The 27,427-nt window shown below is 42.5% G+C and overlaps 1 protein-coding gene across 1 annotated transcript in view; it reads left to right on the forward strand.

The window, feature by feature from the left end:
- PICK1 (protein interacting with PRKCA 1) overlaps nucleotides 1-27,427 on the forward strand; it is a 229,232-nt gene that overhangs the window by 125,135 nt on the left and 76,670 nt on the right. The window contains exons 5-7 of the mRNA XM_053469072.1: nucleotides 4,511-4,577; nucleotides 4,698-4,787; nucleotides 8,501-8,554. Coding sequence (XP_053325047.1) covers nucleotides 4,511-4,577; nucleotides 4,698-4,787; nucleotides 8,501-8,554 — 211 coding nt within the window. The remainder of the gene's footprint in view (nucleotides 1-4,510; nucleotides 4,578-4,697; nucleotides 4,788-8,500; nucleotides 8,555-27,427) is intronic.

Raw genomic sequence — 27,427 nt, forward strand, 5'->3', positions numbered from 1 at the left:
CAAACCCTGTATTTGCAAGTATATTAATAATGCATGGAAACATAGCATAGCAGACATAGATCAACAGAGTAACACAAAAAACACAGCTTTACAGGTATAGCTCAATTAAAAGTTTAGATAAACCCCCTAAATTACAATCATAGATCACAGGTTTCACACCCCAAAGGCCAGCATTGGTATCCACACTGACCACAAAGAACCTGACCAGCACTCAAATTACACATAGGACATGCCATCTTTGTGCCCAAACATCCCAGCAGGAGTCAACATTGTCCCCAAACAGCCCAGCGTACAACATCTTTGTCCCCAAACAGCCCACCCTGTGCCATCTTTGTCCCATAAACACGCTACCTGTGCTATCTTTGTCCCATAACCACCCTGCCTGTGCCATCTTGGTCCCCAAGGCTATGATACACACACACTTTTACAGTCACTCACTAATTCACACTTTCATTCACACAATCATTTATTCTTTCACGCAAATGATCTACCCCCTCTCACTATCTATCCCCTCTCCCTCCATTCTCACTGTCTACCCCATCTCACTATCTACCCCCTCTCTCCCCCTCCTTGCTATCTACCCCCTCCTTACTATGTACCCCTCCTTACTATCTACCCCCCTCCTCACTATCTACCCCATCTCCCTCCCTTCTCACTATCTACCCCCTCCTCACTATGTACCCCCTCTCCCCCCTTTGTAGTTTACTTACCTTGCAGAAGTCCTGCAGTGGGTGTGCAAGGCCTCTGTCTCACTGCTCTGCCGCGGTGCATGCTACTTCACTGCTGAGTGCCGGAATATGACGTCAGAGGCCAAGACAGAGGCTGCTGAACACTTATTCCTGAGCGACTGCTTGGCATCCCCCTCTATCTCCTCTGCGTCTATCACGGCTACACACAAAAAAAAGGTTTATCTTTTTTATCAAATTTTCCCCCTCGCCATGATTTTATTTTCTATTGGATACCCAAAAATTCTAACCCTCTCGGGAAAAGAAAAAGTGTCGGTGCGCTAAGCTAGTCTCAGGCTCAAATAATACAAATGTGTAATACGAGGCCTACCTCTCATTTATATTATGTTTATATATTTGTTGCCAACTTTATTAGGGTAAGAAGCGCAGACAGTTTTTGTTTCTTGTATACATTGTACAGCCAATACACTGTTTCTTGCAGCATGCTTACACCTGTTTGGTAGGCCTCGTATTACACATTTGTATTATTTGAGCCTGAGACTAGCTTAGCGCACCGACACTTTTTCTTTTCCCTGTTTGCACATATTTGAGGTTGTTGGCTCCTCATCAGTCTGGTTGCAGCTTGCTGTCCAGGGGTTAATGGGGAGGAGGTTTAATTGCACCTCCCCCAACACATTAATAAGGTTTTGGTAGCAGTATAAACTGCTTTGTGTGACCACTATGTAGGAGGTGAGAGTAGGTTCTCACCCTATTGAGAGTGTGCCTTGACGTGGCGGGTGAGCTTAATTATGCTTTGGCCAATTCATATAACCAAAACCTCTCATTTATATTATGTTTATATTAGAGCTGAAACAACGAATCGATAAAATCGATAATAATCGATAACGGAAATCATCGATAACGATTTCCGTTATCGATTAATCGAGTGATCAATTCGTTGTTGGAGCACTCGGCTCCTTTTACTTACCTCCGCGAGCGTTCCCCGCTTCTGCTACACGCTCTGCAGTCTCCGCCTTCTTTTAGCTACGTGACGGATGTGACGCGTTCCGGAGGTAAGTATTCTTCATGTCTATGTGCACGGATCGCACAGAGCCACTCGCACAGAGCGAATCGCTCTGTGCGAATGGAGCCACTCGCACAGAGCGGTTCGCTCTGTGCGAGTGGCTCCACTCGCACAGAGCGGTTCGCTCTGTGCGAGTGGCTCCATTCGCACAGAGCGGTTCGCTCTGTGCGAGTGGCTCCATTCGCACAGAGCGGTTCGCTCTGTGCGAGTGGCTCCATTCGCACAGAGCGGTTCGCTCTGTGCGAGTGGCTCCATTCGCACAGAGCGGTTCGCTCTGTGCGAGTGGCTCCATTCGCACAGAGCGGTTCGCTCTGTGCGAGTGGCTCCATTCGCACAGAGCGGTTCGTGAGTGTGGGTGCAGGGCAGGGTGGGGGTGCAGGGCAGAGTGGGGGTGGGGGTGCAGGGCAGAGTGGGGGTGGGGGGTGCAGGGCAGGAGACTGGGTGCAGGGCAGAGTGGGGGTGGGGATGCAGGGTGTGAGTGTGGGTGCAGAGCAGAGTGGGAGACTGGGTGCAGGGCAGAGTGGGGGTGGGGATGCAGGGCAGGGTGTGAGTGTGGGTGCAGGGCAGAGTGGGTGCAGGGCAGAGTGTGAGTGTGGGGGCAGGGCAGAATGTGGGGGCAGGGCTGGGTGCAGGGCAGAGTTAGAGACTGGGTGCAGGGGCACAGTGCAAAGTGCTGGGTGCAAAGTGCCAGTGCTGGGTGCAAAGTGCCAGGGCTGGGTGCAAAGTGCTGGGTGCAAAGTGCCAGGGCTGGGTGCAAAGTGCAAAGTGCTGGTGCAAAGTGCTGAATGCTGGGTGCAAAGTGCTGGATGCAAAGTGCCAGGGCTGGGGCAAAGTGCTGGGTGCAAAGTGCTGGGTGCAAAGTGCCAGGGCTGGGTGCAAAGTGCTGGGTGCAAAGTGCTGGGTGCAAAGTGCTGGGTGCAAAGTGCTGGGTGCAAAGTGCAAAGTGCTGGGGCAAAGTTTCTTGAACAGTAATAGTCCACCTCTTTTCAGAATGTTTGGGGTTATTTTGTTTCATAAATATTGTGTTTGGGTTCTTGTACTTTGAAAATATTGTTTTTTATTACATCATAACAAAATAAGAATGTTAATGTAAATTTTAAGTTGTTTTTTAACATCCAGTTCATTAAATTCTTTTAAATAAACGAAAAATTTGCATATTGTTTTTTTTTATCCGATTAATCGATTAATCGAAAAAATAATCGGCCGATTAATCGATTATTAAAATAATCGTTAGTTGCAGCCCTAGTTTATATATTTGTTGCCAACTTTATTAGGGTAAGAAGCACAGACAGTTTTTGTTTCTTGTATAATATAGCTACGTGTGCCTACTTTAAAAAATAAATAAATAAATAAGTCTGTCTTAATTTTACTTTCATCTATATAAATATTTTGTTCCAAAAAATCAACCCCAAAATTACTTATATTTGTCATTAATTTTATGCCCCATTTATTATTTAAGTTGGCAAAAAATGCTTCTAAAATGTCTCTGGAACCCTTCCATATAATGAACAGGTCGTGTAAATATATATATAAACCAATATGATACCAGGTTTGACTTTCGTGGTTAGAATAAAAATTTTGCCATAAATAAATTGGCATAACTAGGAGCAAACGTTGTGCCCATGGTGGTACCTCTTCTTTTTTAAAGAAAAAACTCCTCCTGAAACCAAAAATAATTAAGTAATTCCTTCAATTATATAGTCAACCTGTTCTATCAATAGAGAATTGTCTTGATTCAACATAGATCTCACTGAAGTGCACCCTTTTTCATGTTCTATAATGGTGTATAAATTGCTCACATCACTAGTGACTAACAAATAATTGGATTGCCATTCAATTTATTCCAAGGCCCGCAATATTACCCTGTAAATTTTAAATAAGATTTATGTTTAATAACTACTGGTTGTAGTAGTTGATTTATGTATTCTGACAAACTAGAGGTAATCGGATCCATCCTAGAGACAATAGGTCTCCCAGGGGGATTTTTTTCATTTTCAGTTAGCGCTTTTTTTAAACGCCTATGCCTACAAATTTGAGTAAGAGGCCATCCTGCTGGTTTTTACTTATAAATATATTTTATTTACAATAACTACTACACTATAAGCATTTTGTTTTGGTTCCTTTTCATTGTTTTGTTTTTTGTCTGAGCGTTTAAAATAAAATACACTTCCCAATATGTATTTCTTGGATTTAAATTTTTCACTTTAGATCTGCTCCACTTATCACTTTTAATCATTCCTTGTTTACTTCTTCTTCTTTCACTTTTATATCTAGAAATGTTTAATCACTCATTTCTGATGTGTTTTGCCTTTTTAAGCTTAGCTTTATATTAAGCGGATACCTTTGTATTAAGCTGATATCCATAGTGGTTAAGGGATTAAAAGAATACCCTGCAGAAGAGAACCCATCCAACACCTGTCTAAGAAGACTGGAAAACTCCATTCTTATTTTAAAATTAACATCACATGGCTTAAGCCTTAACCTCTCGCCAAGATATTCGATGAGGATATTTAGAGAATGGTTAATAAAGGAGAGTGGACTATAACTGGCCTTTTCAAGTGGATCATAATGAGAGAGATCACTATGGAAGCACCCAGTACGTGGGTAATTATGTGGGTAATGGACCAACAAATGTCCTTGCCGAAGCTTTTTTTGACCCAAGCGCACCCTACCGTGTAATGAAGGAGGGAGATGCAGGTGAGTTTGTAAAATAACATCCAAAAGAAAACAAAAATCATATTCAATATTTTTATCTTACTAGGGGGAAGTAACCATTAATTACAACAAATTACAAGCGGATCCTAAGCAGGGAAAGTCTCTGGATATTGGTAAGATCATTTTTGTTTGTTAGAATTTCACAGACATTATTCTTTAAATGTTTACTGCCTTTTCTCTGCGCAATTTTATTATTAATTGTATCTCACTGTATTCTTTATATCTTTACATAGTATTGAAGAAAGTTAAGCACAGACTTGTGGAGAACATGAGCTCGGGCACAGCAGATGCTCTTGGTTTAAGTAGAGCCATCTTGTGTAATGGTAATGTTTTCTATCCTACAACTCATTACCTTGTTATATTTAGATGCCCTAAGCATTTAAAATGATGTTTAGCTTATTTGAAAGAATCTACCCTTTTATTACCCTTTTTATTTACATATGGATTTTTTTTTGCAGAACAATGTATCTGAGAAACCCCACTTTCTAAAGCTGCCTAATTGTAACATGATCATCTGGGAGCTTGGGCTTGTGTCTCAGTAATGACCAGGACCAATGCAACCGTTATGATTATGATGATGATCATCATTATTATTTTGCTTCTACGTTTTCATTTCCCAATGATATATTTTTTTTAAAGTTTAGTGGTACTAGACAAACGAGTTTGGGCCCTGGTGATTTCTGTACTTTATTCAAATTACAGTGTATATCTTACAAAAGCTGAGGCCCTGTTCAGGTCGTGAGTGGAAGCATCCATCTTTCTATGTGTATACTCTACTGAATCCATACAGCTTTGTCTCATCAAATATCATTGAGCATATAAATGAATAGAGTCTGCACAAATATAAGCCAGGGGTATAATAACAAATTCTAAGCATATGTCATTATTACATTGGCATGGCGCACCCCAAATAGGGGTGTGTTTCCCAATCAATGAGGATACGGAATGACAGCGCAACACACAGCAATTTGATCAAGCAAAACTTTAATATAGAACTCTTACTACAGCAGATAGAAAATAGTTGTCAATGCAAACTTATATGTATGTATATATGTGTGTCTAAAACGGGTTAAGCAATCAATCAATCAATATCACAGCAATTAATGCTATAGTGTCAAATGTCAATACAGTAATACATCACCAAGCCAAGTAGTTATCACTCTAGCTGATTAACTCGCAACTCAGCAGGGAACGGTCTTTTCGAAGAGCCAAATGTCTCGGACGCAAGGATCCCTGGATCCGTCCTGGGCTGTCCGTGCACGTTCTTGCAAACACCGCAGGTGAGGTTCCAAAGATTGTGGTCGCGGCCGTGGGTTTTTATAGCCGTTGTGGGGTCTTTACAGAATCCTCCAGGGACAAGTGTCTTTACGTCATGGTGTTATCTCTAGGTGGCTTCTGTTCTGTGACGAAGGCTAGCCCTCCATCTTATGATGCTGTCCAGACACCCTAAACAGAGGTCCTTCGCCATTTTGTTCTTATGTGCCTGGGCGTTTCCTTATCTATTCAGCACAGTGGTCTGTACATGTTGAAACCTGATGCCTAAGTCACAAGACATATGACTATACTTAACTAATTAACCCTGTCGTGACCGGACCCAGGAGTCATATTATTAAAATGCACTACAAGGGGTTATATAATAATTTAGGCTAAAAAGAGACACGACAAGTCCCAGCAAGTTCAACCTCACTCATGATCCAGGAGAAGCCAAAACCCTATGTTGAAGCGACTTTCAGTTGTGCCTCAAAAGGGGAAAAATACCTTCTTTAACCCCTTAAGGACCGGGCTCATTTTTTCTTTTTGTACCCTGCGGGACCAAGGCTGTTTTAACACTCTTGCGGTGCTTGTGTTCAGCTGTAATTTTCTCCTCACCCATTTAGTGTACCCACATATCATCTTATTTACTATAAAAAAAAATTATAAAACATGGTGAAAATTTGAAAAAAAAACACCTTTTATGACTTTTCTTTGAAAAATCTTTTACTCACCTACAAAAGGAAGTAAAAAAACTAGCTAAATAGATTCTACTATTTGTCCTGAGTTTAGAAATACCCAATGTTTTAATGTTTTTTTTGCTGTTTTTTGTAAGTTATTGGGCAATAAGTACAAGCAGCGTTTTATGATTTCCAAACCTTTTTTTTCCAAATCTGGTCATTCTGCCTCCATCTCCTCTTTGGAACATCTTTGAATTAACTCAATTAATCCCCATCAAACCATATATTTTTGAAAAATCCCCATCAAACCATATATTTTTCCCCACATGACTTGTAATTTAATTATAAATATAAAGGTCCTGGTATATGTCACTGTCAAACAACACCCCAATATGTGTTCAACAACGTCTCCTGAGTATGGTGATACCCCACACGATTGTTTGGCTGGTAAAAGGCTACTTTTGGGACATGCGTAATTCAGGTGGTCATTTGGTCATTCCGCCTCTATCTCGTCTTTGGAACATCTTTGAAGCCGGCTAATTCAATTTACCCGCAGCCGCCGCGAAGAAGGGGGAGACCCCCCACCTCAGCACGGCAACCACAGCCGCTACGAGGGAGAGGAGGACCCCCTGCCTCCACACAGCAGCCGCTGCGAAGAAGGGGGAGACCCCCTGCCTCTACACAGCAGCTGCCGCGAAGAAGGGGGAGACCCCCCGCCTCTGCACAGCAGAAGCAGCCGCTGCCACGACGAGGGACACCTCCCTCCTCCACGCTGTGTTCCCAGCAGCTACAGCCGGGAGACAGGTCCTGCTCTGGAGTCCGGACTCGTTCGTCTTCACACCGCCTAGTGGCGCCGGCAGGTACTACATAGACTTATATTGGGAGATTACGAAATCGCCACACACAAGATGGCCATGCAAGAAGTGACGTAATGGCATTTTGAAAACTTGGCGGGAAATCCCTAATTAATGCCAAAACTGTGCCTATTCAAGAGACTCTCTAACTCATAGCCATTGCCTTCTGATGGTCGTGCCTATCTCGGTAGTGCCTATCCCAGTACGCATTGCTGTTGTTTTTTTTTTTAGCATTTTTTTGCCATTTTTATTTATATATTTTTTGAATATTTTACTAATCACATTGTGGTTAGAAAGCAGGGCTCCATTGACTTGCATAGTTCTCTAGAGGGTCTGGAGACTTTTTCAACTTCATTGTTTTTTTTACAGGGCGGCCGCCGTCTTGGGATGACCAAAGTGTTTGGTGTTCCAGCAACACCATTGAAGTTTAGGAGCTATGGCGGATGTTGACGCCCTGGGGAGGGGCCAGACATGGCCCCTGATGCCGATCTCGGTGTTACTGAATGCCTCGACATCGAGGCATTACAGCAATGCTGTTTAAGCGAGGAAAGTGATCGTTGATCGCTTTCTAAGCTTATTTAATTTAATGACGGTTCAGAACTGGCAAAGGTCAGTAAGGGGTTAATTCAAAATATCATTCTGATTATAACGTAAAAACGCGTTAGGCAAAATTTCCTTTTTTTAATCTGAATTAATGACCTCCTGCTCTTTGCACAGCCCTTTTAACCCTTTCATGACCAATTATGTACCAGTAACATCATGGGAAGATGACTCTGTAAGACCTACAAACCATGACTACTCCCTCGTCAGCCCGATCGCTGGTGCACAACTATTGCTGACCGCTACAAGACCTATGCAGTCAGTCTACAGCAAATTCCCTGCTCATGCATGGATATGGTCAGATGACAAAAGCAATGCCTTTAACTCTGTTCTCTGTCATTCTCTTGCTCGTTGTGATCGTGAGCTGGAGAGAAAAAGAGAATAACAAGAAAGTGTTCACCTGATCCAGGGTTATCACAATTATAGTTTATATTGTGTAGTTTGGGAATTAGGGTTAGGTTTAAGGTTAAAAAAAAAATAACCTAGAATATGTTAGAAAATTATACAGGTTTCCAAATCCAAGCAAATCCAAGCATCTATTTTTACCAGTATGTACTTGCTGTTTATAATGTAAATATCTGTAAAAGTGAAGAAATGTTTGAAATGCCTTTTTAAAAAAAAAAAAAATTCATAAGAATTTTTTTTCTTCAGATGGTTTGGTGAAAAAACTAGAAGAATTGGAAAAAACTGCTGAATTCTATAGAGGTAATTTGTTTCCAGCATTCACATACCTTCCTTGTTAATATTTCTAAAGTAATACTTCTTCTGGTCAATGTATATAACTTGTTTTTTAAGTAAGCATCCTCTGTTTGTGTGTATTTTCTGGTGTTCTCTCTATCCATCTTCTCCTCCACTTTCTTTTTCTCTCTCCCTCTTGATTTCTCTCTCTTTTTATCTTTACTCCCATTTCCTTCACCCCTTCTTTTCCTTTTAACCCCCTTTCTTCTTTTTCTCCCTTTCTTTGCTCCCTTTCTTTGCTCTTGAACAGACTTGGACTAAAATACCCTTCTCCTCTGACCTCCAAAATGCTTTGGGAGGTGTGCAACTTTTAATTTTGGAGGTCAGAGGAGATGGGTGTTTTAGTCCAAGTCTGTTGGTCAGTCAGCAAGGTTAAGAAGTTAATCAAAGCTTTTGTAATTGGTCAATGGTCCTATGGAACCATATCTGTAAGCATTACACAATGGCTTACCACACGTTTTCCCTTCACTATTTCAAAACAAGGCTGGGTCTCAGTTGCCTATGACTATAGGCTGACTCTACAAAAAGATCACATCAGTGGAGTGGAGGCTAACACTTGGGTCTATTTGAATGACATGTACTCTAGCCAATGAAGCCGAGTTTTTGTATATCTTTCAAACTATTCCTTAGTATTCCAAATAAGCTGTTCCATTTGTCTGCATTCGTCCAATTTTCCATCCTGATGGCAAATAGAGGAGGATCTTGTCGTTTCCAGAGTAGTGGGGTGTAACGTGGCATTCAAGTGAGGAACCCAGTATGCAGTGATTGCACCGGTAACGAACACAGTCCCAATAATAATGGTCAAACAAGCCGGGTCAGGAATGGAGAAATCAGCGTCGTTAGGAACAGGCAAATATTAGCAACAGAATAATATAGAATGGTCAAGCAAGCCTCCTAAACTTCAATGGTGTCGCTGAAATGCCTCGATCACAAGGCATTCAGCAACACCAAACACTCACCCCAAAGTTGGAAAAGTTCACCAGAGGGTCTCCAGACCCTCTAGAGAACTCTGGCTCTACTTGCAGGTTGAATACAGGTACTGCATTCAACCATGCAAGTCAGTGGTTGAATGTGATTAGTAAAATATTTAAAAAATAATACACAAAATATGGGGGAAAAAAGCGTGATAACATTTAAAAATAATTATGCATCAGGGAAACCATCCAGTTCCAGCAAAATGTAAAACAAATCCAAAAGGAATAAAATAAAGAAATAAGAAATATAAAGTTTATTATTATGAGCAAGTGCTAAAATTAGCGCTGTATCTTCCAAAAAATCTTGACATGGAAAGAGTTAAAGTAAAAGCATTTCAAATACCAAATGGGTGTCTAATTAAAAAAAAATAATTAATGGGTTTGATGGGGTAAATTGGAGTGGCCAGGCTCAAATACAGGGCATAGACACAGACTGACCAAAATGGGGGGGGGGAAGCGCACTTCCCAAATGTGGCCTTTTAACCCCAAACACCAGACAAACCCATGCATGGGTGGTAAGGGTTGTGATAATATGGTGTGTAGGGACAATAGTTTTCTCCCTAAGAAGGTCTGGTTCGAGTTTTTCGATCCTGGACGATATGAAATTATATAATTGAATCTGGACAAAAGAAGAGCCCGACGGGCCTGGCGTGGATTAGGTCTTTTGGCCTCGCTGATATATTGTAGGTTCTTGTGGTCCGTAAGGATTGTTACGGGGTTGTGTGAACCTTCCAGTAGCTGTCTCCTTTCTTCAAGGGCAAGAATGATTGCCAGAATTTCTCGATTCCCTACATCCTAATTTCTTAGAAAAATACCCACAAGGATGTAGTGGTCCATCGTAACTCTTCCTCTTTGACAGTATAGTCCCTGCTCCAACTTCTTATGCGTCCACCTGGGGCTGGGGCAGATGCAAACAGTGTCTTTAATTTGGCAAAAGCCTTTGGGGTGTGCGACCTGTGCGACCGCACAGGGCGCCACACTCCAGGGGGCGCCGCCGAGGGGTCCGCCGCCGCCGCGGGGTCCGCTGCCTCCAGTAGCGTACCTAGCGGGGGGGGAGCGGTCCGCACCGGGTGCCGCTCATCGGGGGGCACCCGGCACCCCTCCAGAGACGGACAGTAATGTCCGCCGCTGGAGGAGCAGGCTCGCAAGGATCTCCCTTGAACCCGGCTTAAAATCGCTCAAGGGAGCCGGAGGTCTGTTAAAGACCTCCGATATCGCTCCCTTGTGATCCGCGCGGCAACAGCTGCTGTGCGCCGGTCAGATCCCGGCGCACAGCACTGAAGCCGCGCCCACCGCTGTCCGTGCCCTCTGACCCGGAAGAAGACAGAGAGGACAGAAGAACTGAAGAAGAGGAGCGAAGAGGAGGAAAAGAAGCTGTAAGGAGAAAAGAGGAAAGGTAGGAAAGCATTCAGTGAGAGTGAGAGTGGATTGGTGTATGTGTGTATGGATTAGTATATGTGTGCATGAGTATATGTGTGGATTGGTGTATATGTGTGGATTGGTGTATATGTGTGGATTGGTATTGTGGCAGGATGGCTCGATCAAAACAAGAAACTCCGAACACCAGCAGAATAAAAGCAAGATGTGGTTTATTGCAGAATTGTACAGTCCACAGCAATGCACTTCATAGTGTAAATAAACCAAAACAAAAACAAATCCTTTTGATACAGTCTGAGGGCCTCTGGCTTGCCTGCCTCTCACCCTACTCCCAGACAACTAATGCCTCTAACGGCCGCCCCTTTAAGCACCTGAGTGCAGGTTAATTGGCTTCACCTTGCTGACCTCCAGCAATTAACCCTCCCCATGCTGGGAATAATGAGCGTTCCAATCTGCCACTTATGTAGACAGACTCCATTACTTTGCCACATACCCTCCCCCTCAGCTTAACACAGGTGTGTGAAGCGGCCTTCGACAAGAAACTGTGCACCCTAGACAATGCATCTGCATTGGCATGCAATAGCCCAGCCCTATGCTTCACAACAAATTTAAACTGTTGCAAAGAGAGGAACCAACGTGTGACTTTAGTATTCTTGTCTTTGTTGTTCTGCATCCATTGTAGTGGAGCATGGTCAGTGATGAGGGTAAAAGATCTGCCCAACAAATAATATTTTAATGTTTCAGTTGCCCACTTAATGGCCAAACATTCCTTCTCTACAGTAGCATATACTTCTGCTCCCTTGGCAACAACTTACGACTTAAAAACAACACAGGATGTTCTTCCTCTCCTATCATTTGAGATAATACCGCCCCCAGGCCCACATCAGAAGCATCCGTTTGCAAAAAGAAATGTTCCTTAAAATCCGGGGCTACTAAAACAGGGTGCCTGCATAAAGCTGTACGCAAGTCTGCAAAAGCTTTTTCTGCATCATCATTCCATCTCACTGTATCTGGTGCCTTTGCTTTAATCAAATCAGTGAGAGGTGCAGCTCGAGTGGCAAAGTGGGGTATGAAGCGTCTATAATAGCCAACTATTCCTAGGAAAGCTTTGACCTGTTTCTTTCTTAGAGGGCGTGGCCAATGTTCAATAGCCTCAGCCTTAGTGAATTGAGGTTTTACCAGTCCTCTCCCTACAGTATAACCAAGATATTTGGCTTCCATACAGCCAATAGAACATTTGGCAGGATTAGCAGTAAGACCAGCTTTCCGAATACTATTTAAAACCGCTTCTACCTTTCCCAAATGGGAGTCCCAGTCTCGGCTATAGACGACTACATCTTCTAAGTATGCAGAAGCATAATTGGAGTGAGGTCTTAGAAGTTTATTCATTAACCTCTGAAAGGTTGCTGGGGCTCCATGAAGCCCAAATGGCAAAACTCTATATTGGTACAGGCCTTCAGGGGTCACAAATGCAGTTTTCTCTTTAGCAGTTTCTGTCAATGGGATCTGCCAATAACCCTTTGTAAGGTCTAATACACTTAGGAATCTGGCCTGTGCCAGTTTCTCAATGAGTTCATCAACCCGAGGCATAGGATAGGCATCAAATTTAGAGCATTCATTAAGTTTTCTAAAATCATTGCAAAAACGAACTGCCCCATCTGGCTTAGGTACTAGAACTATGGGGCTAGACCATTGGCTATGTGATTCCTCAATGACTCCCAGTTCTAACATTTTTGCTACTTCTGTTTGTATTGCACTCCTTTTTGCCTCGGGAACTCTATAGGGCTTTACTTTTACTGTAACTCCTGGTTCTGTGATAATATCATGGCAGATTTCACTAGTTCTGCCAGGAATACTAGAAAAGACATCTTTATGTCTTGATATCATTTCTTTAACTTCCTTCTGCTGTTCAGGGGTGAGATCAGCAGATATTTTAACATCTGGGTCTGGGGATTTATCTATAGCAACCAAACTACTTTCTCTATCCTTCCAGGGTTTTAGCAGGTTTATATGGTAAATCTGTTCGACTTTCCTGCGATCAGGCTGTCGAACTTTATAGTTTACAGGGCCTACTTGTTCAATAATCTCATATGGGCCCTCCCAATGAGACAAGAGCTTGCTTTCGGCAGTGGGAACAAGGACCATAACTCGGTCCCCAGGTTGGAAAGAACGTACTGCAGCCTGGCGGTTGTAAATAACCTGTTGGCTTCTTTGAGCTTCCTCCAGATATTTTCTGACTATAGGAGAAATTTGTGTAATGCGCCCCTTGAGTTGCTCCACATACTGAATGACATTCTGTCCTGGTACCGTTTGTTCTTCCCACTCCTCCTTCGCTATATCTAATAAACCTCTTGGATGCCTACCATAAAGGAGCTCAAAAGGTGAAAATCCTACAGAAGATTGGGGAACCTCCCGAATAGCAAATAGTAAGTACGGTAGGAGAGTGTCCCAATTTTTCCCATCTCTATCAACCACTTTACGTAACATGTGTTTCAGGGTCCTATTGAATCTTTCAACTAACCCATCTGTTTGAGGATGGTACACAGATGTCTTCAGAGCTTTTATTTGTAACAAATGACACAACTCCTTCATTAGTCGGGACATAAAAGGGGTACCTTGGTCAGTTAAAATTTCTTTTGGTAACCCTACCCGAGAAAATACTTGAAGCAATTCTTTCGCTATGGTTTTGGAGGCAGTATTGCGGAGGGGAATAGCTTCTGGGTAGCGTGTAGCATAATCCAATATGACCAGAATATATTGATTACCCTTAGCCGATTTTTCTATTGGTCCCACCAAATCCATAGCAATTCGCTCAAAAGGGGTTTCAATAATTGGCAATGGGATTAGGGGTGCTCTTAGACGAGGTTTTGGGGTCGCTAGCTGGCAGTCTGGGCATGAGGCACAGTACCGCTTTACCTCTTCATATACCCCAGGCCAAAAAAATCGCCTTAAAACCCTTTCCTGAGTTTTTTCTACCCCCAAATGTCCCCCAAACAAATGAGAATGGGCCAATTCCAACACCTTTCTCCTGAAGGACCTTGGTACTAAGAGCTGTTCAAGTTCTTGCCCCTCCTCTCTGATCACTCTATAAAGTAGGTCATTTCTAAGAATGAAATGAGGATACCTGTCTCTGGATTGTCCATCGACCATGGTCCCATTAACTTCTACAATTTGGTTACGGGCATTTTGCAATGTTAAATCATTGACTTGTTCCCTTCCAAACTGATTTAAACCAATGTCCAAATCCACAATATTAGGCTGTTCTCGGGTTTGGCCCTGGGGTTCAACCAGTATTTCGGTTGAAGGGTTGGAACTAGTGCTCGGATCTTGTAAGGTGTCACACCTTCATTTATCAAAGCCATTTGTAAGTTCCCAGTACCCCTATGCTTATCTTCCCTTCTCTCACGTCTTGTCTTGCGCCTTTTACAAAACAAATCTGGGTGTACCAATGGGAAAACACAAAACTGGTTCTCCTCTACAGACTCCCACGGGTTTTGAATCAGGCTTTGAAACGCCGGGAAATTACGTCCAAGAATAAGGGGATGGGGTAATTTAGGTACCACTGCAGCCACTACTGAAAATGTTTGGCCCCCATAGCCTATGTTTACAGAGGTAGTAGGGTATGATACAGTACAGCCATGTACACAGAGTATCCCAACCTTCTTACCTGGGAGCAACTGAGACGGTTGAATGAGACTGCTTGTCACTAAGGAAATATCGCTCCCAGAGTCCACAAGAGCTACGGTTTCCTTCCCATTTAACAAAACAGATTTATCAAACACACATTTTTCGGTCTGTTTCCCAACCAAACAGATTAGTCCACAAAAGTCATTTATAGCATTATACCCACATTCCATAGGTTCCTGCAAATGAGGACACATAGCTTTTATGTGACCTAGCTCCCCACACTCAAAGCAAGTAACTGGAGGTTTCCTGGTTTGCCATCCCTTTGAGGGTTTATAGTCCTGGTTTCCATCCGGAGAAACTTCAGGGCCTCCAGTTCGGATCACAACTTGATTTTTCCTATAGTTCCAGGGCCTTGAGCTTGTGAGCAGTCTTTGGTTCTGTTGCATTTTAGCCTGTGATGTAGATTTTAACTCTCTCACTGCTGTATATTGTTCAACCAGTGCCACCATTGCATCATAAGTGGTAGGGCTTCCCTGCCCTGCCCACTCTCGTAGGCCTTGGGGTAATCCTCGCAAAAACCGATCCAAAACCAAGGTCTCAATTATTTGAGCAGGCGTTGAACTCTCTGGTTTTAACCATCTCCTGGCCAGATGAATCAAATCAAACATTTGTGATCTTGGTGCCTTCTGTTCCTGGTATTTCCAATTATAGAACCGTTGGGCACGGATCACTGGAGTCACGCCAGTCCTTGCAAGAATCTCTGCTTTAAGAATATCATAACTAGCAGCCGCCTCTTCCTCTAGGTCAAAATAGGCTTTTTGAGCTTCACCAAGCAAAAAAGGTGCAACTATACCAGCCCATTGAGTGCGAGGCCATTGCTCTCTGATGGCAGTCCGCTCAAAAGCTGTTAGATAGGCCTCCACATCATCTTGCGGCGTCATCTTTTGCAGATACTGACTTGCATGGATAGGTTTTGGACTGCTGCTCTGTTCATCTGTGGTAGTTTTTGAGAGTTGCTGTACAATCTCTTTTAGGACAATCCTGTCCTCTTGCTGTGCTTCCATCATAGCTCCCATCTGAGCAGTTATCAGCCGGTTGGTTTCCTGTTGCACTGTAGTAGCATGCAGGAGGGCCTTTAAAACATCCTCCATGTTGATACAGGGTTCAAACAGCAATCTCCCACTTCTGACACCACTTGTGGCAGGATGGCTCGATCAAAACAAGAAACTCCGAACACCAGCAGAATAAAAGCAAGATGTGGTTTATTGCAGAATTGTACAGTCCACAGCAATGCACTTCATAGTGTAAATAAACCAAAACAAAAACAAATCCTTTTGATACAGTCTGAGGGCCTCTGGCTTGCCTGCCTCTCACCCTACTCCCAGACAACTAATGCCTCTAACGGCCGCCCCTTTAAGCACCTGAGTGCAGGTTAATTGGCTCCACCTTGCTGACCTCCAGCAATTAACCCTCCCCATGCTGGGAATAATGAGCGTTCCAATCTGCCACTTATGTAGACAGACTCCATTACTTTGCCACAGTATATATGTGTGGATTGGTATATATGTGTGGATTGGTGTATATGTGTGGATTGGTATATATGTGTGGATCGGTATATATGTGTGTGGATTGGTATATGTGTGCGCATTGGTATATATGTGTGTGGATTGGTATACGTGTGGATTAGTGTACGTGTGGATTGGTATACGTGTGGATTAGTATGTGTTGATTAGTATGTGTGGATTAGTGTGTGTGGATTGGTATATATGTGTGGATTAGTGTATATGTGTGGATTAGTGTATATGTGTGGATTGGTATACGTGTGGATTGGTATATGTGTGAGAGTGATGGGTGTTATGCTGTACCATTTCCAATGTCTTTTTCATGATCTAATTATGCTCTAAAAGTACATCATAACTCCCATCACTCTGTTCCATACAGTGGCAGAGCTGGGAGGCAGAGGCCTTGCACCCCCACCGCAGGACTCCTGAAAGGTAAGTGAACTTCAAAGAGAGAAAGGCTAGATAGTTAGGAGGGGGTAGATAGGGAGAAGGGAGTGAGGCAGGGGAAAGGGGGTAGATAGGGAGAAGGGAGTGAGAAGGGGTAGATAGGGCAGAAGGGAGTGAGAAGGGGTAGATAGGGCAATCATACTCCTATCATGCCAAGTCTGCGAGTACATCCTGAAATCTGGGTATGCCTGGGCATGATAGGAATGTGATTGCTGTTAATCATATATATATATATATATATATATATATATATATATATATAATATTGTTATTTAATTGTTTTGTCCTATTTTGGTGTGTTACTTACTTTAAATAAAAGTGTTAGATTTCTTTATGGTGTGGGGGGGTCATATTCGGTTTTGGCCAGGTAAATGCTGCACTTTCGGTTTCAGTCCAGAATTCGTTTCGGTGCATCCCTAAGCCAGACAATGAAGTGGTAGGCCTACACCACATCAATGTTTGGCGTAGTATATAGTGATTGGGGTTTTGTTACAAGTTTTTATTCCTTTCTTTTTTTGGGATGGGGGGGCGCCAGAGGAGTAGTCCGCACAGGGCGCCAGAACACCTAAGGCCGGCTCTGCCGGCTCCTGTAGGAGAAGTGGAGCGACGTATAAAGCCTTTCTCAGCAATATATTGTTCCATGGCAGGAGTTTCAGGGATAGACAGACAATATACTTTACCCCGAGGGGGTACAGTTCCTGGCAATAAGTATACGGGACAGTTGAATGGTCTGTGAGGAGGTAATTGATCGGCCTCTTTTTTTTTTTAATCAAAAACGTTGCGAAACTTATGGTAAGCGTGTGGTAAGTTCTCGTGGTTCAAGCAGAGGCCATAGTGAGTCTGGAGGAAGCTGGCGGCAAAGGTGTAGTACAGAGGCATCGCCAAGCTTTTATCTATTTGGTATTCCAATCGATATCAAGATTGTGACGTTGAAGCCATGTAAAACCCAATACTACTAGAGCCGTGGGTGAGTAGATAATGTTAAAAGCAAGTCTGCAAAGGACAAGTTTCTTGAGGGATGATTGCATGTCGGAGAGGACGTCCATCGATAGCTTCAACGTATAGAGGATAATCTTTGGTACGTAGGGGAATACTGTGGGTATTACAAAAAGAGGTGTCAATGAAATCACCTGCAGCCCCAGAGTCAATCAAAGCAGTAGTATGTATAGTCTTGCTGGAACATAAAAAGGAGATGGGTACAAACAAACAAATGTCTCTACTAGTAGGGGAAACAGACATTACACCCAGAGTAGGTCCCCCAATCCTACCTAGGTGCTGGCGTTTCCGGACTTGAGGGGGCAATTGCGAGCAAAGTGTTGCCACAGTATAGGCACCGTCGCTCTCGGCGCCGGAAAGCCTTTTCTTCCTCACTGGTTCTTCCTCGTTGGTTCTTTCTGGGGTAGAGCAGCCATCTCTGAAGGAACAAATCATGGGGCCAGTCAAACCAAAGATCTTCTCTGACGATCTCTTAGGACCTGGCGCTCACGTAGGCGAAGATCTATGCGTCCGATGATGGAGATTACTGACTCCAGATCAGTAGGTAATTCTCTTGTAGCAATCTCTTCCTTAAACCTTTCGGATAGACCATTAGTGAAGGTGGCTACCAATGCTTCGTTATTCCAGTTAACCTCAGAGGCCATTGTGCGGAATTCTATGGCATAGTCTGATAAGGAACGTGGACCTTGACGAAGCGAGAGTAGATGAGCAGATGCAGTTTGTATCCTGCCTGGCTGGTCGAACACTTGTCTGAAAGCCGAAACAAAGTCAGAATAATTATGAACCAAAGGCATATCCCTCTCCTAGATGGGAGAAGCCCAGGCCAAGGCTCGGTAAGTAAAGACATTATGTAACCCACTCTGGCCCGGTCTGATGGGAAGAGGTCAGGAGACATCTCAAACTGAATGGAGCACTGATTAAGGAATCTTCTGTAAGCACTGGGATCACCTCCGCAACGAGGAGGTGGTGGAAGACGCATCGTCTGGGTAAAACCAAGATCAGGAACAGCTGCCGTGGCCGGTGATCAGTTCTGGCCAAAAGTGCCCCGCGTTCAGTTCACTTTGGCTCTCCAGCCGGGTAGGAGGCTACCTGAGGGCGTGGGACGTGGCTTCTGGATAATCAACCTTACAGTGTTATAATCAAGCAAATACGGTATTTATGTCCCTTTGGCCCCCAAACAACTAGGCAAACCTATTTATGGGCGGTATCACTGTACTCAGGAAATATTTCTGAACACATATTTGGGTGTTTTCTGACAGTGACATATAGGGCTGCAACTAACGATTATTTTCATAATCGATTAGTTGGCCGATTATTTTGTCAATTAATCGATTAATCGGATAAAAAAAATGAATGTAAATTTTTCATTTATTTAAAAAAATTTAATAAACAAATGATGTTAAATACAAACAGCAGAATAAAAAAAACTTTGATAAAATGCATTTCTTCTCTTTATTTCCCAACTGGCCCCCCCCAATTTATGCACATTTGAGCACAGGCTTGCCATGCTGCCTCCCACATATGCCACACTGCCTCCCACATATGCCACTCCACGCTGCCTCCCACATATGCCACTCCACGCTGCCTCCCACATATGCCACTCCACGCTGCCTCCCACATATGCCACTGTGCCTGATACGCCTTATACCCCCTGATACACCACTCCATCCTCCCCAGACATGCCACACTGCCTCCCAGACATGCCATGCTGCCCTCCCCACATATGCCACTCTACTCTTCCCCCAGATATGCCACTGTGGCCCCAGATATGCCTTATACACCCTGATACACCACTCCGTCCTCCCCAGACATGCCACACTGCCCTCCCCACATATGCCTTATATAATGTATATGCCTTATACCCCCAGATATGTCACTCTGTCCTCCCCAGATATGCCCGATATCTCATAGTCCCCTCATAGAGTCACAGACCCGTTCGCATCACACTGACACCATACTTTTATAAATAAGTACTGGGTTAATCTTCACGGCCCCCAGGATTTAGATTCCCCTTAGTTTGCCCCCCTTTATCTCTAACTGCACCTTAAGCTAACTTTATTAAATTAATCAAATTAACCCTCAGTCCTCATCATTAAATTAACCCTAAACACCCCATTAACCATAACTACCCCTAAATTAACTCTAAATACCCCATCAAAACAACTACCCTAAATTAACCCTAAACACCCCATTAACCATAACTGCCCCTAAATTAACCCTAAACACCCCATTAACCACAACATCCCCTAAATTAACCCTAAAGACCCCATCAACCACAACTGCCCCTAAATTAACCCTAAACACACCATTAACCACAACTGCCTCAAATTAACCCCAAACACCCCATTAACCACAGCTGCCCCTAAACACCCCATTAACCATAGCTGCCCCTAAACACCCCATTAACCATAGCTGCCCCTGAACACCCCATTAACCATAGCTGCCCCTAAATTAACCCTAAACACCCCATTAACCATAACTGCCCCTAAATTAACCCCCACCTCCCCTAACTTTCAGCAGCGCAAATATTAATTTTATACTTACAGTTAGATGAGTGTCACAGCCATGTGGTTCTGGCCTTCTGGGAGAAGGAAGGGGCGGGGCCAGTTGTCACAGTGATTACAGGGAGGGACTGGTAAGTAGGAGCTGCTGCTGTGAGTCACTCAAACGGATTATATAATGAGGGGTGTTTTCAGAGCGTTTGCTCTGAAAAAACCCTCATTTTATAATCGATAATAATCGATTCAACTAATCGATAATGAAATTCGTTGGCAACAAATTTCATTATCGATTATTATCGATTTTATCGATTAGTTGTTGCAGCCCTAGTGACATATACCAGCTGTAAATTAGTACCTTAAGTAGAATGTGTGTGAGGAAAAAAACACACACACACAAATTACTACTGCAAACAGTGGTAAACTGATGGTAACATAGAAAGTGACGGCAGATAAGAACCAGTAGGCCCATCCAGTCTGCCCAACCTCTGAGTACTTTTCTTTAGTACCTGTCCTTATCCTATATCTAGCTTGGCCTTATGCCTATCCCATGCTTGCTTAAATGCCTTTACTGTATTAACAGCTACCACTTCTGCTGGAAGGCTATTCCATGCGTCCACTACCCTTTCCGTAAAGTAATATTTTCTGATGTTACCAATAAACCTTTGCCCCTCTAGCTTATGGCTATGTCCTCTTGTTGTGGTAGTATTTCTCCTTTTAACCCCTTCGTGACAATGGCCGTTTTAACATTTCTGTGCTGCTCGTGTTTAGCTGTAATTTTCTTCTTTCCCGTTTACTGAACCCACACACATTATATATTGTTTTTTTCAGGACAAGAAGGGCTTTCTTTAGATGACATTGTTTTGATTGTATCGTATTATTTACTATTAAGAAAAGTATAAAATATGGTGAAACATTTAGAAAAAAATGACTGTTTCTAACTTTTAGTTGAAAAATCTTTTACTCATCTATAAAAGGTAATAAAAAAAACCTGCTAAATAGATTCTACTATTTGTCCTGAGTTTAGAAATACCCAATGTTTTTATGTTTTTTTGCTTTTTTCTACCCATTATGGGGCAATAAGTACAGGTAGCGTTTTGCTATTTCAAAGCCATTTTTTCCAAATCTGGTAATTCTTCCCCCCATGTGCCATTTAGGGTATCTTTGAAGCCGGCCAATGCAATTTACCCCATCAAGTCATATATTTTTGAAAACTAGAGAGCCCAGGGTATTCCAAATGCTAGTATTTTAACCCTTTCCAAGCACTTATTCTACCATCAGCCTTTGTCAAACTTTATGGTAGTAATTTTTTTGCATTTGTTTTTTCACACACATTTTACTTCAGGTATGAATAAACAGGTTCTGGTATATGTCACTATCACAAAACACCCCAATATGTGTTCAGCAACATCTCCTGAGCGCAGTGATACCCCACATGAATGATTTTGCCCGGCTGTTTGGGGGCAAAAGGGCCACATTTGGGGCATGCACATTTTTCAATGTTGAACTTTGGCATTTGGGGATCCACTGCCCATGCCCTATTTGGTACATCTTTGAGCCGGGCCATTTCAGTGTGCCCAACAAAACCATATATTTTTGAAAACTACACACCACAGGGTATTTTAAATGCTGGTATTTTAACTCTTTGCATGCACACATTTTACCACCAGCATTGTTTCAAAGTTTGCAGTAGTATTTTTGTGTGTGTATTTTTCCCACACACACCTACTTTATGTATGAATTTACAGCTCCTGGTATATGCCGCTGTCACACGACACCCCAATATGTGTTCAGCAACATCTCCTGAGTGCAGTGATACCCCACATGCATGGGTTTGTCATTTTTTGGGGGAACTAAAAGGCCACATTTGGTTCGTGTGCATTTTTTTAAATTGGAAATTAGATGTGTGGCCATCCTTCCCCCCCCCGTGTTAATTGGGATATTGTTGAATCCGGCCAATTCAATTTACCCCATCAAATCATAAATTTTTTAAAAGTAGACACCCCATGGCCATTTAATATGCCAGTATTTTAACTCTTTCCATGCGAGAATTGTTTTAAGCTAATATGCTAATTTTAGGACTTGCTCACAAAAATATATTTTTTATATATATATATTTTTTTTTTTGCCTTTTTTTTACATTTTTTTTCAACTTGAAGGTTCCCCTGATAGTGACATCAGCCGGAAATTATTTTTACATTTTACTGGTTTTATACTATTTTTTTTCTAATTATTATTAATTTTATTTTATTTTTAATTTATTTTTACTAATCACACTGTGATTTGAAAGCTGAGCTCCATTGACTTCCATGGTTGAATGCAGTACCTGTATGCGGATGCTGACGCCCCGGGGAGGGGCCAGAGATGCAGTTTATTTATAAGTCTTCTATGTGGCACTGTGTGAAAGGCCTTACTGAAATCCAGATATGCAATGTCTACTGCACCACCTTGATCAATTACTTTAGTCACCCAATCAAAAAAATCAATAAGATTCGTTTGGCATGATCTTGAAACCCGTGTGACTTCAGATGTTCAACAATCCTTTCCTTTAAAATAGTTTCCATTAATTTCCCCGCTACAGATGTAAGACTAACTGGCCTGTAGTTGCCCGACTCCTCCCTACTGCCTTTTTTGTGAATGGGCACAACATTCGCTACTTTCCAATCTCCTGGGACGACTCCCATTACCAATGATTCGTTAAATATGTGAAAGAAAGAATGGATGTGAAAGAGCTGAAATATCCTGTGGTGTCTAGTTTCAAACGTATGTTTTGATGGGATAAATTGAATTGTCCGGCTTTATAGTTGTCCAAAAAACACATGAGTCAAAGGGACCAGATGTCAGAATTCCAAGTAAAAAAAATGGATTTTACATGTCCCAATTGTGGCCTTTTACCTCCCAAACAACCCAGAAAATCCATGCATGGGTGGTATCACTGTACTGTGCAGTGGTCCAGGTTGGAAGGACCCTTTCTAAACACCGAACTCCTAAACTAAGACACGCAGTGACCACTTTGGAGAGCGGTCACAACTGCCACTGTGAGTGATTTTGCCACTAGCAAGATGGCGGCACGTCGTTTCAACAAAAAAAGAGTTGAAAAAGTTTTGAAGATGGTCTCTCCAGACCCTCCGGAGAACTCTGGCTCGACTTGCAGGTTGAATACAGGTACTGCATTCAACCATGCAAGTCAATGGAGCCCAGCTTTCTAATCAATGTGATTAGTAAAAAAAAAAAAAAAAAGTGAAAACAAATTAAAAAAAAAAAAAAAAAAAAAATAGTTAATAAATAAATTGGTAGCGGCCAAAAAAAGTAAAAAAAAAAAAGTCCTAAAACATCTTAAAACAATTCTCGCATGGAAAGAGCTAAAATACTGGCATGTTAAATGCCCATCTGGTGTCTACTTAAATTGACACCGGGTTTAACAATGTCCCAATTAACACAGGGGGAAGGATGACCATAGGTCTAATTTCCAGTTTGAAAAATGCACACGTCCTAAATGTGGCCTTTTAGCCCACAAACTCATGAATGTGGCATATCACTGTACTTAGCAGATGTTGCTGAACACATATTGGGGTGTTGTGTGACAGTGACAAATACCAGGAGCTGTAAAGTCATACCTAAAGAACAACGTGTGTAGGAAAAATACACACAAAAAAAAAACTACTGCAAACTTTGACAAAGGCTGGTGGTAAAATGTGTGCATGGAAATAGTTAAAATATAAGCATTTAAAATACCCTGGGGTGTCTAGTTTTGAAAAAATATGGTTTTATTGGGAACACTGAATTAGCCAGGCTCAAAGATGTACTAAATAGGGCATGGGCCCAGGATCACCAAATGTCAGAGTTCAAGATTGAAAAATGTGCATGCCCAAAATGTGGCTCTTTTGCCCCCAAACAGCCAGGCAAACATGGGGGGTATCACTGTACTCAGCTGAAGTTGTTAAACACATATATGGGGGTTGTTTGATAGTGGCTTATGCCAGGAGCTATAAATTCATACATGAAGTAAAATGTGTGTAACAAAACAGAAAAAAATGACTACCACAAAGACTGGCGGTAGAATTAGTGCATAGAAAGAGTTAAAATGCTAGCATTTGAAAAACCCTGGGGTGTCTAGTCTTCAAAAATATATGGATTGATGGGGTAAATTCTATTGGCTAGCTTCAAAAATACCTGAAATAGCACATGGGAGAAGAATTACCAGATTTGGAAAAAATGGTTTTGAAATAGCAAAACGTTACTTGTACTTGTAGAAAAAAAGAAAAAAAACATAAAAACATTGGGTATTTCTAAACTCAGGAGAAATGGAATCTATTTAGCAGGTTTTTTCATTAGCTTTTGTAGATGAGTAAAAGACTTTTCAAGTAAAAGTCAGAAAATGGTTTTAATGGTAAATTATATGATGCAATCAAAATAATGACTTCTAAAGAAAGCCCTTCTTGTCATGAAAAAAAACTTGTGTGGGTTCAGTAAACAAGAAAGAAGAAAATTACAGCTAAACACGAGTACTGCAGAAATGTTAAAACAGCCTTTGTCACGAAGGGCAAAAAAAATAAAATCAGCCATTGTCATGAAGGGGTTAAACATGTTCTAAAACACCAATAACTATTAGCTAGACATCAATGCAGCATATAAATTAACACAGTATTACAACAATTATAGTAGAAACACTACATGTTGATTATCCAAGTGGTTTCCTAAAAATATTTGTTTAAAGCAATGTTAAGCTATTATACAGTGAAGGAAAAAAATATTTGATCCCCTGCTGATTTTGTACGTTTGCCCACTGACAAAGACATGATCAGTCTATAATTTTAGTGGTAGGTTTATTTGAACAGTGAGAGACAGAATAACAACAAACAAATAACGCATTTCAAATATTATAAATTTATTTGCATTTTACTTGGTGAAATAAGTATTTGATCCCCCATCAATCAGCAATATGTCTGGCTCCCAGCGCTCTTTTATACAGGTAACGAGCTGAGATTAGGAGCACTCTCTTAAAGGGAATGCTCCTAATCTCAGTTTGTTTCCTGTATATAAGACACCTGTCAACAGAAGCAATCAATCAATCGGATTCCAAACTCTCCACCATAGCCAAGACCAAAGAGCTGTCCAAGTGTCACGGTCTGCCCAGGCTGCCGAGCTGCATATCTGTCTTGCTTTAGTTTCTCTGTTTTGCTTCAATCCATTCCTGGATTTCCTTTTGCTCTATTCTGTTCTTCCATTCCTTGCTTCTGCTTCAGCTCTGTTTCCTTTATAAGGTGTGCCCCACCTATGTGTTCTGTTTGTCTCAGTCTTCAGTCTAAGGTATGTCTCAGTGCTATGTGTTTGGTTTACATGTTTGGTTTGTTTCGTACCACTGTCAGCAGGGATTAGCGTTAGGACCCACCGTCATTGGAGTACTTTGGCGTAGTGGTGGGCTAAGCATACTATGGCCATATCATGTGACGGAATCTCCAATTGTTATCAATCAGTCTTAGGCTAGTTTCTGTATTCATGTTTGTGTGTATCTTATGTACCTTTGCCCTTCTTCCCTGTATCATCTGAGGATTCTGGTTCCTCTCTCCTCTCCCCATGTCCCAGTTAAGATTTCCTATCCTTGCTTAAAGGAAGAAGCGTCCGAGGGTTCCGGCTCCTCACTCCTTCCCCTGTGTTCCTTGCCTTGTTCCCTGTCCTTTGTTGTGCCCTGTATCATGTATATCTTGTCTAGTAATGTTCATTCATTGTCTGGTTCACTGTAGTGCCCAGTAACATGTATGTCTTGTCTGGTTATGTTTTGTGCCTGGTCTCCCTGTCCCTTGCTTGTTATGTTTCTGCTATACCCTTTGCTTAGCTTTCATACTCCCTGCCTGCAGCATCCTGCACGTTTTCTAGTGATATGTTTCATGCCTGCTCCAGGGTTCCTACAGGATTTCGCTTTGTTCTGGACTTCATCCGCTGCCATATCAGGGCGCTGGTGTTTGGCTGCACAACCCTAGGTGCTCATCTCCTGGGTGAGTGTGGTCACCCTGCAACCAGGCCCTGTCCAACTCCACTACTGCATTGTGACTCCTGCACACAGTCTTTGGGCGCGCTGGGTCCTTTCAGTCATCTGCTTGGACCCAGTCCGTGACACCAAGGATGTCAGAGACAAGATTGTAGACCTACACAAGGCTGGAATGGGCTACAAGACCATCCCCAAATCCTGCAGCGCCCGCAAGGTCCCCCTCAAGAAAGAACATGTACAGGCCCGTCTAAAGTTTGCCAATGAACATCTGAATGATTCAGAGGAGAACTGGGTGAAAGTGTTGTGGTCAGATGAGACCAAAATCGAGCTATTTGGCATCAACTCAACTCGCCGTGTTTGGAGGACGAGGAATGCTGCCTATGACCCCAAGAACACCATCCCCACCGTCAAACATGGAGGTGGGAACATTATGCTTTGGGGGTGTTTTTCTGCTAAAGGGACAGGAAAACTTCACCCCATCAAAAGGGACGATGGATGGGGCCGTGTACCGTCAAATATTGGGTGTGAACCTCCTTCCCTCAGCCAGAGCATTTAACATGGGTTGTGGATGGGTATTCCAGCATGACAATGACCAAAAACACAGGCAACAAAGGAGTGGCTCAAGAAGGAAGCACATTAAGATCCTGGAGTCGCCCCAAGAACACCATCCCCACCGTCAAACATGGAGGTGGGAACATTATGCTTTGGGGGTGTTTTTCTGCTAAAGGGACAGGACAACTTCACCCCATCAAAGGGACGATGGATGGGGCTGTGTACCGTCAAATATTGGGTGTGAACCTCCTTCCCTCAGCCAGAGCATTTAAGATGGTTTGTGGATGGGTATTCCAGCATGAAAATGACCAAAAACACTGGCAACAAAGGAGTGGCTCACGACGGAAGCACATTAAGATCCTGGAGTCGCCTAGCCAGTCTCCAGACCTTAATCCCATAGAAAATCTGTGGAGGAAGTTGAAGGTTCGAGTTGCCAAATGTCAGCGGCGAAACCTTAATAACTTGAGAGGAGCTGCAAAGAGGAGTGGGACAAAATCCCTCCTGAGATGTGTGCAAACCTGGTGGCAAACTACAAGAAACCTCTGACCTCTGTGACTGCCAAAAAGGGTTTTGCCACAAAGTACTGAGTCATGTTGAGTAAAATGCAAATGAATTTATAACTTATTTGAAATGCGTTATTCTGGATTGTTTTGTTGTTATTCTGTCTCTCACTGTTCAAATAAACCTACCATTAAAATTATAGACTGATCATGTCTTTGTCAGTAGGCAAATGTACAAAATCAGCAGGGGATCAAATATTTTTTCCTCCACTGTACTTATCATTTCCTGGGCACATTTTCGGAGATGAAGTGGGTTGC

This window comes from Spea bombifrons, chromosome 6 (assembly GCF_027358695.1).
Source record: "Spea bombifrons isolate aSpeBom1 chromosome 6, aSpeBom1.2.pri, whole genome shotgun sequence".
Classification (NCBI taxonomy): domain Eukaryota; kingdom Metazoa; phylum Chordata; class Amphibia; order Anura; family Pelobatidae; genus Spea; species Spea bombifrons.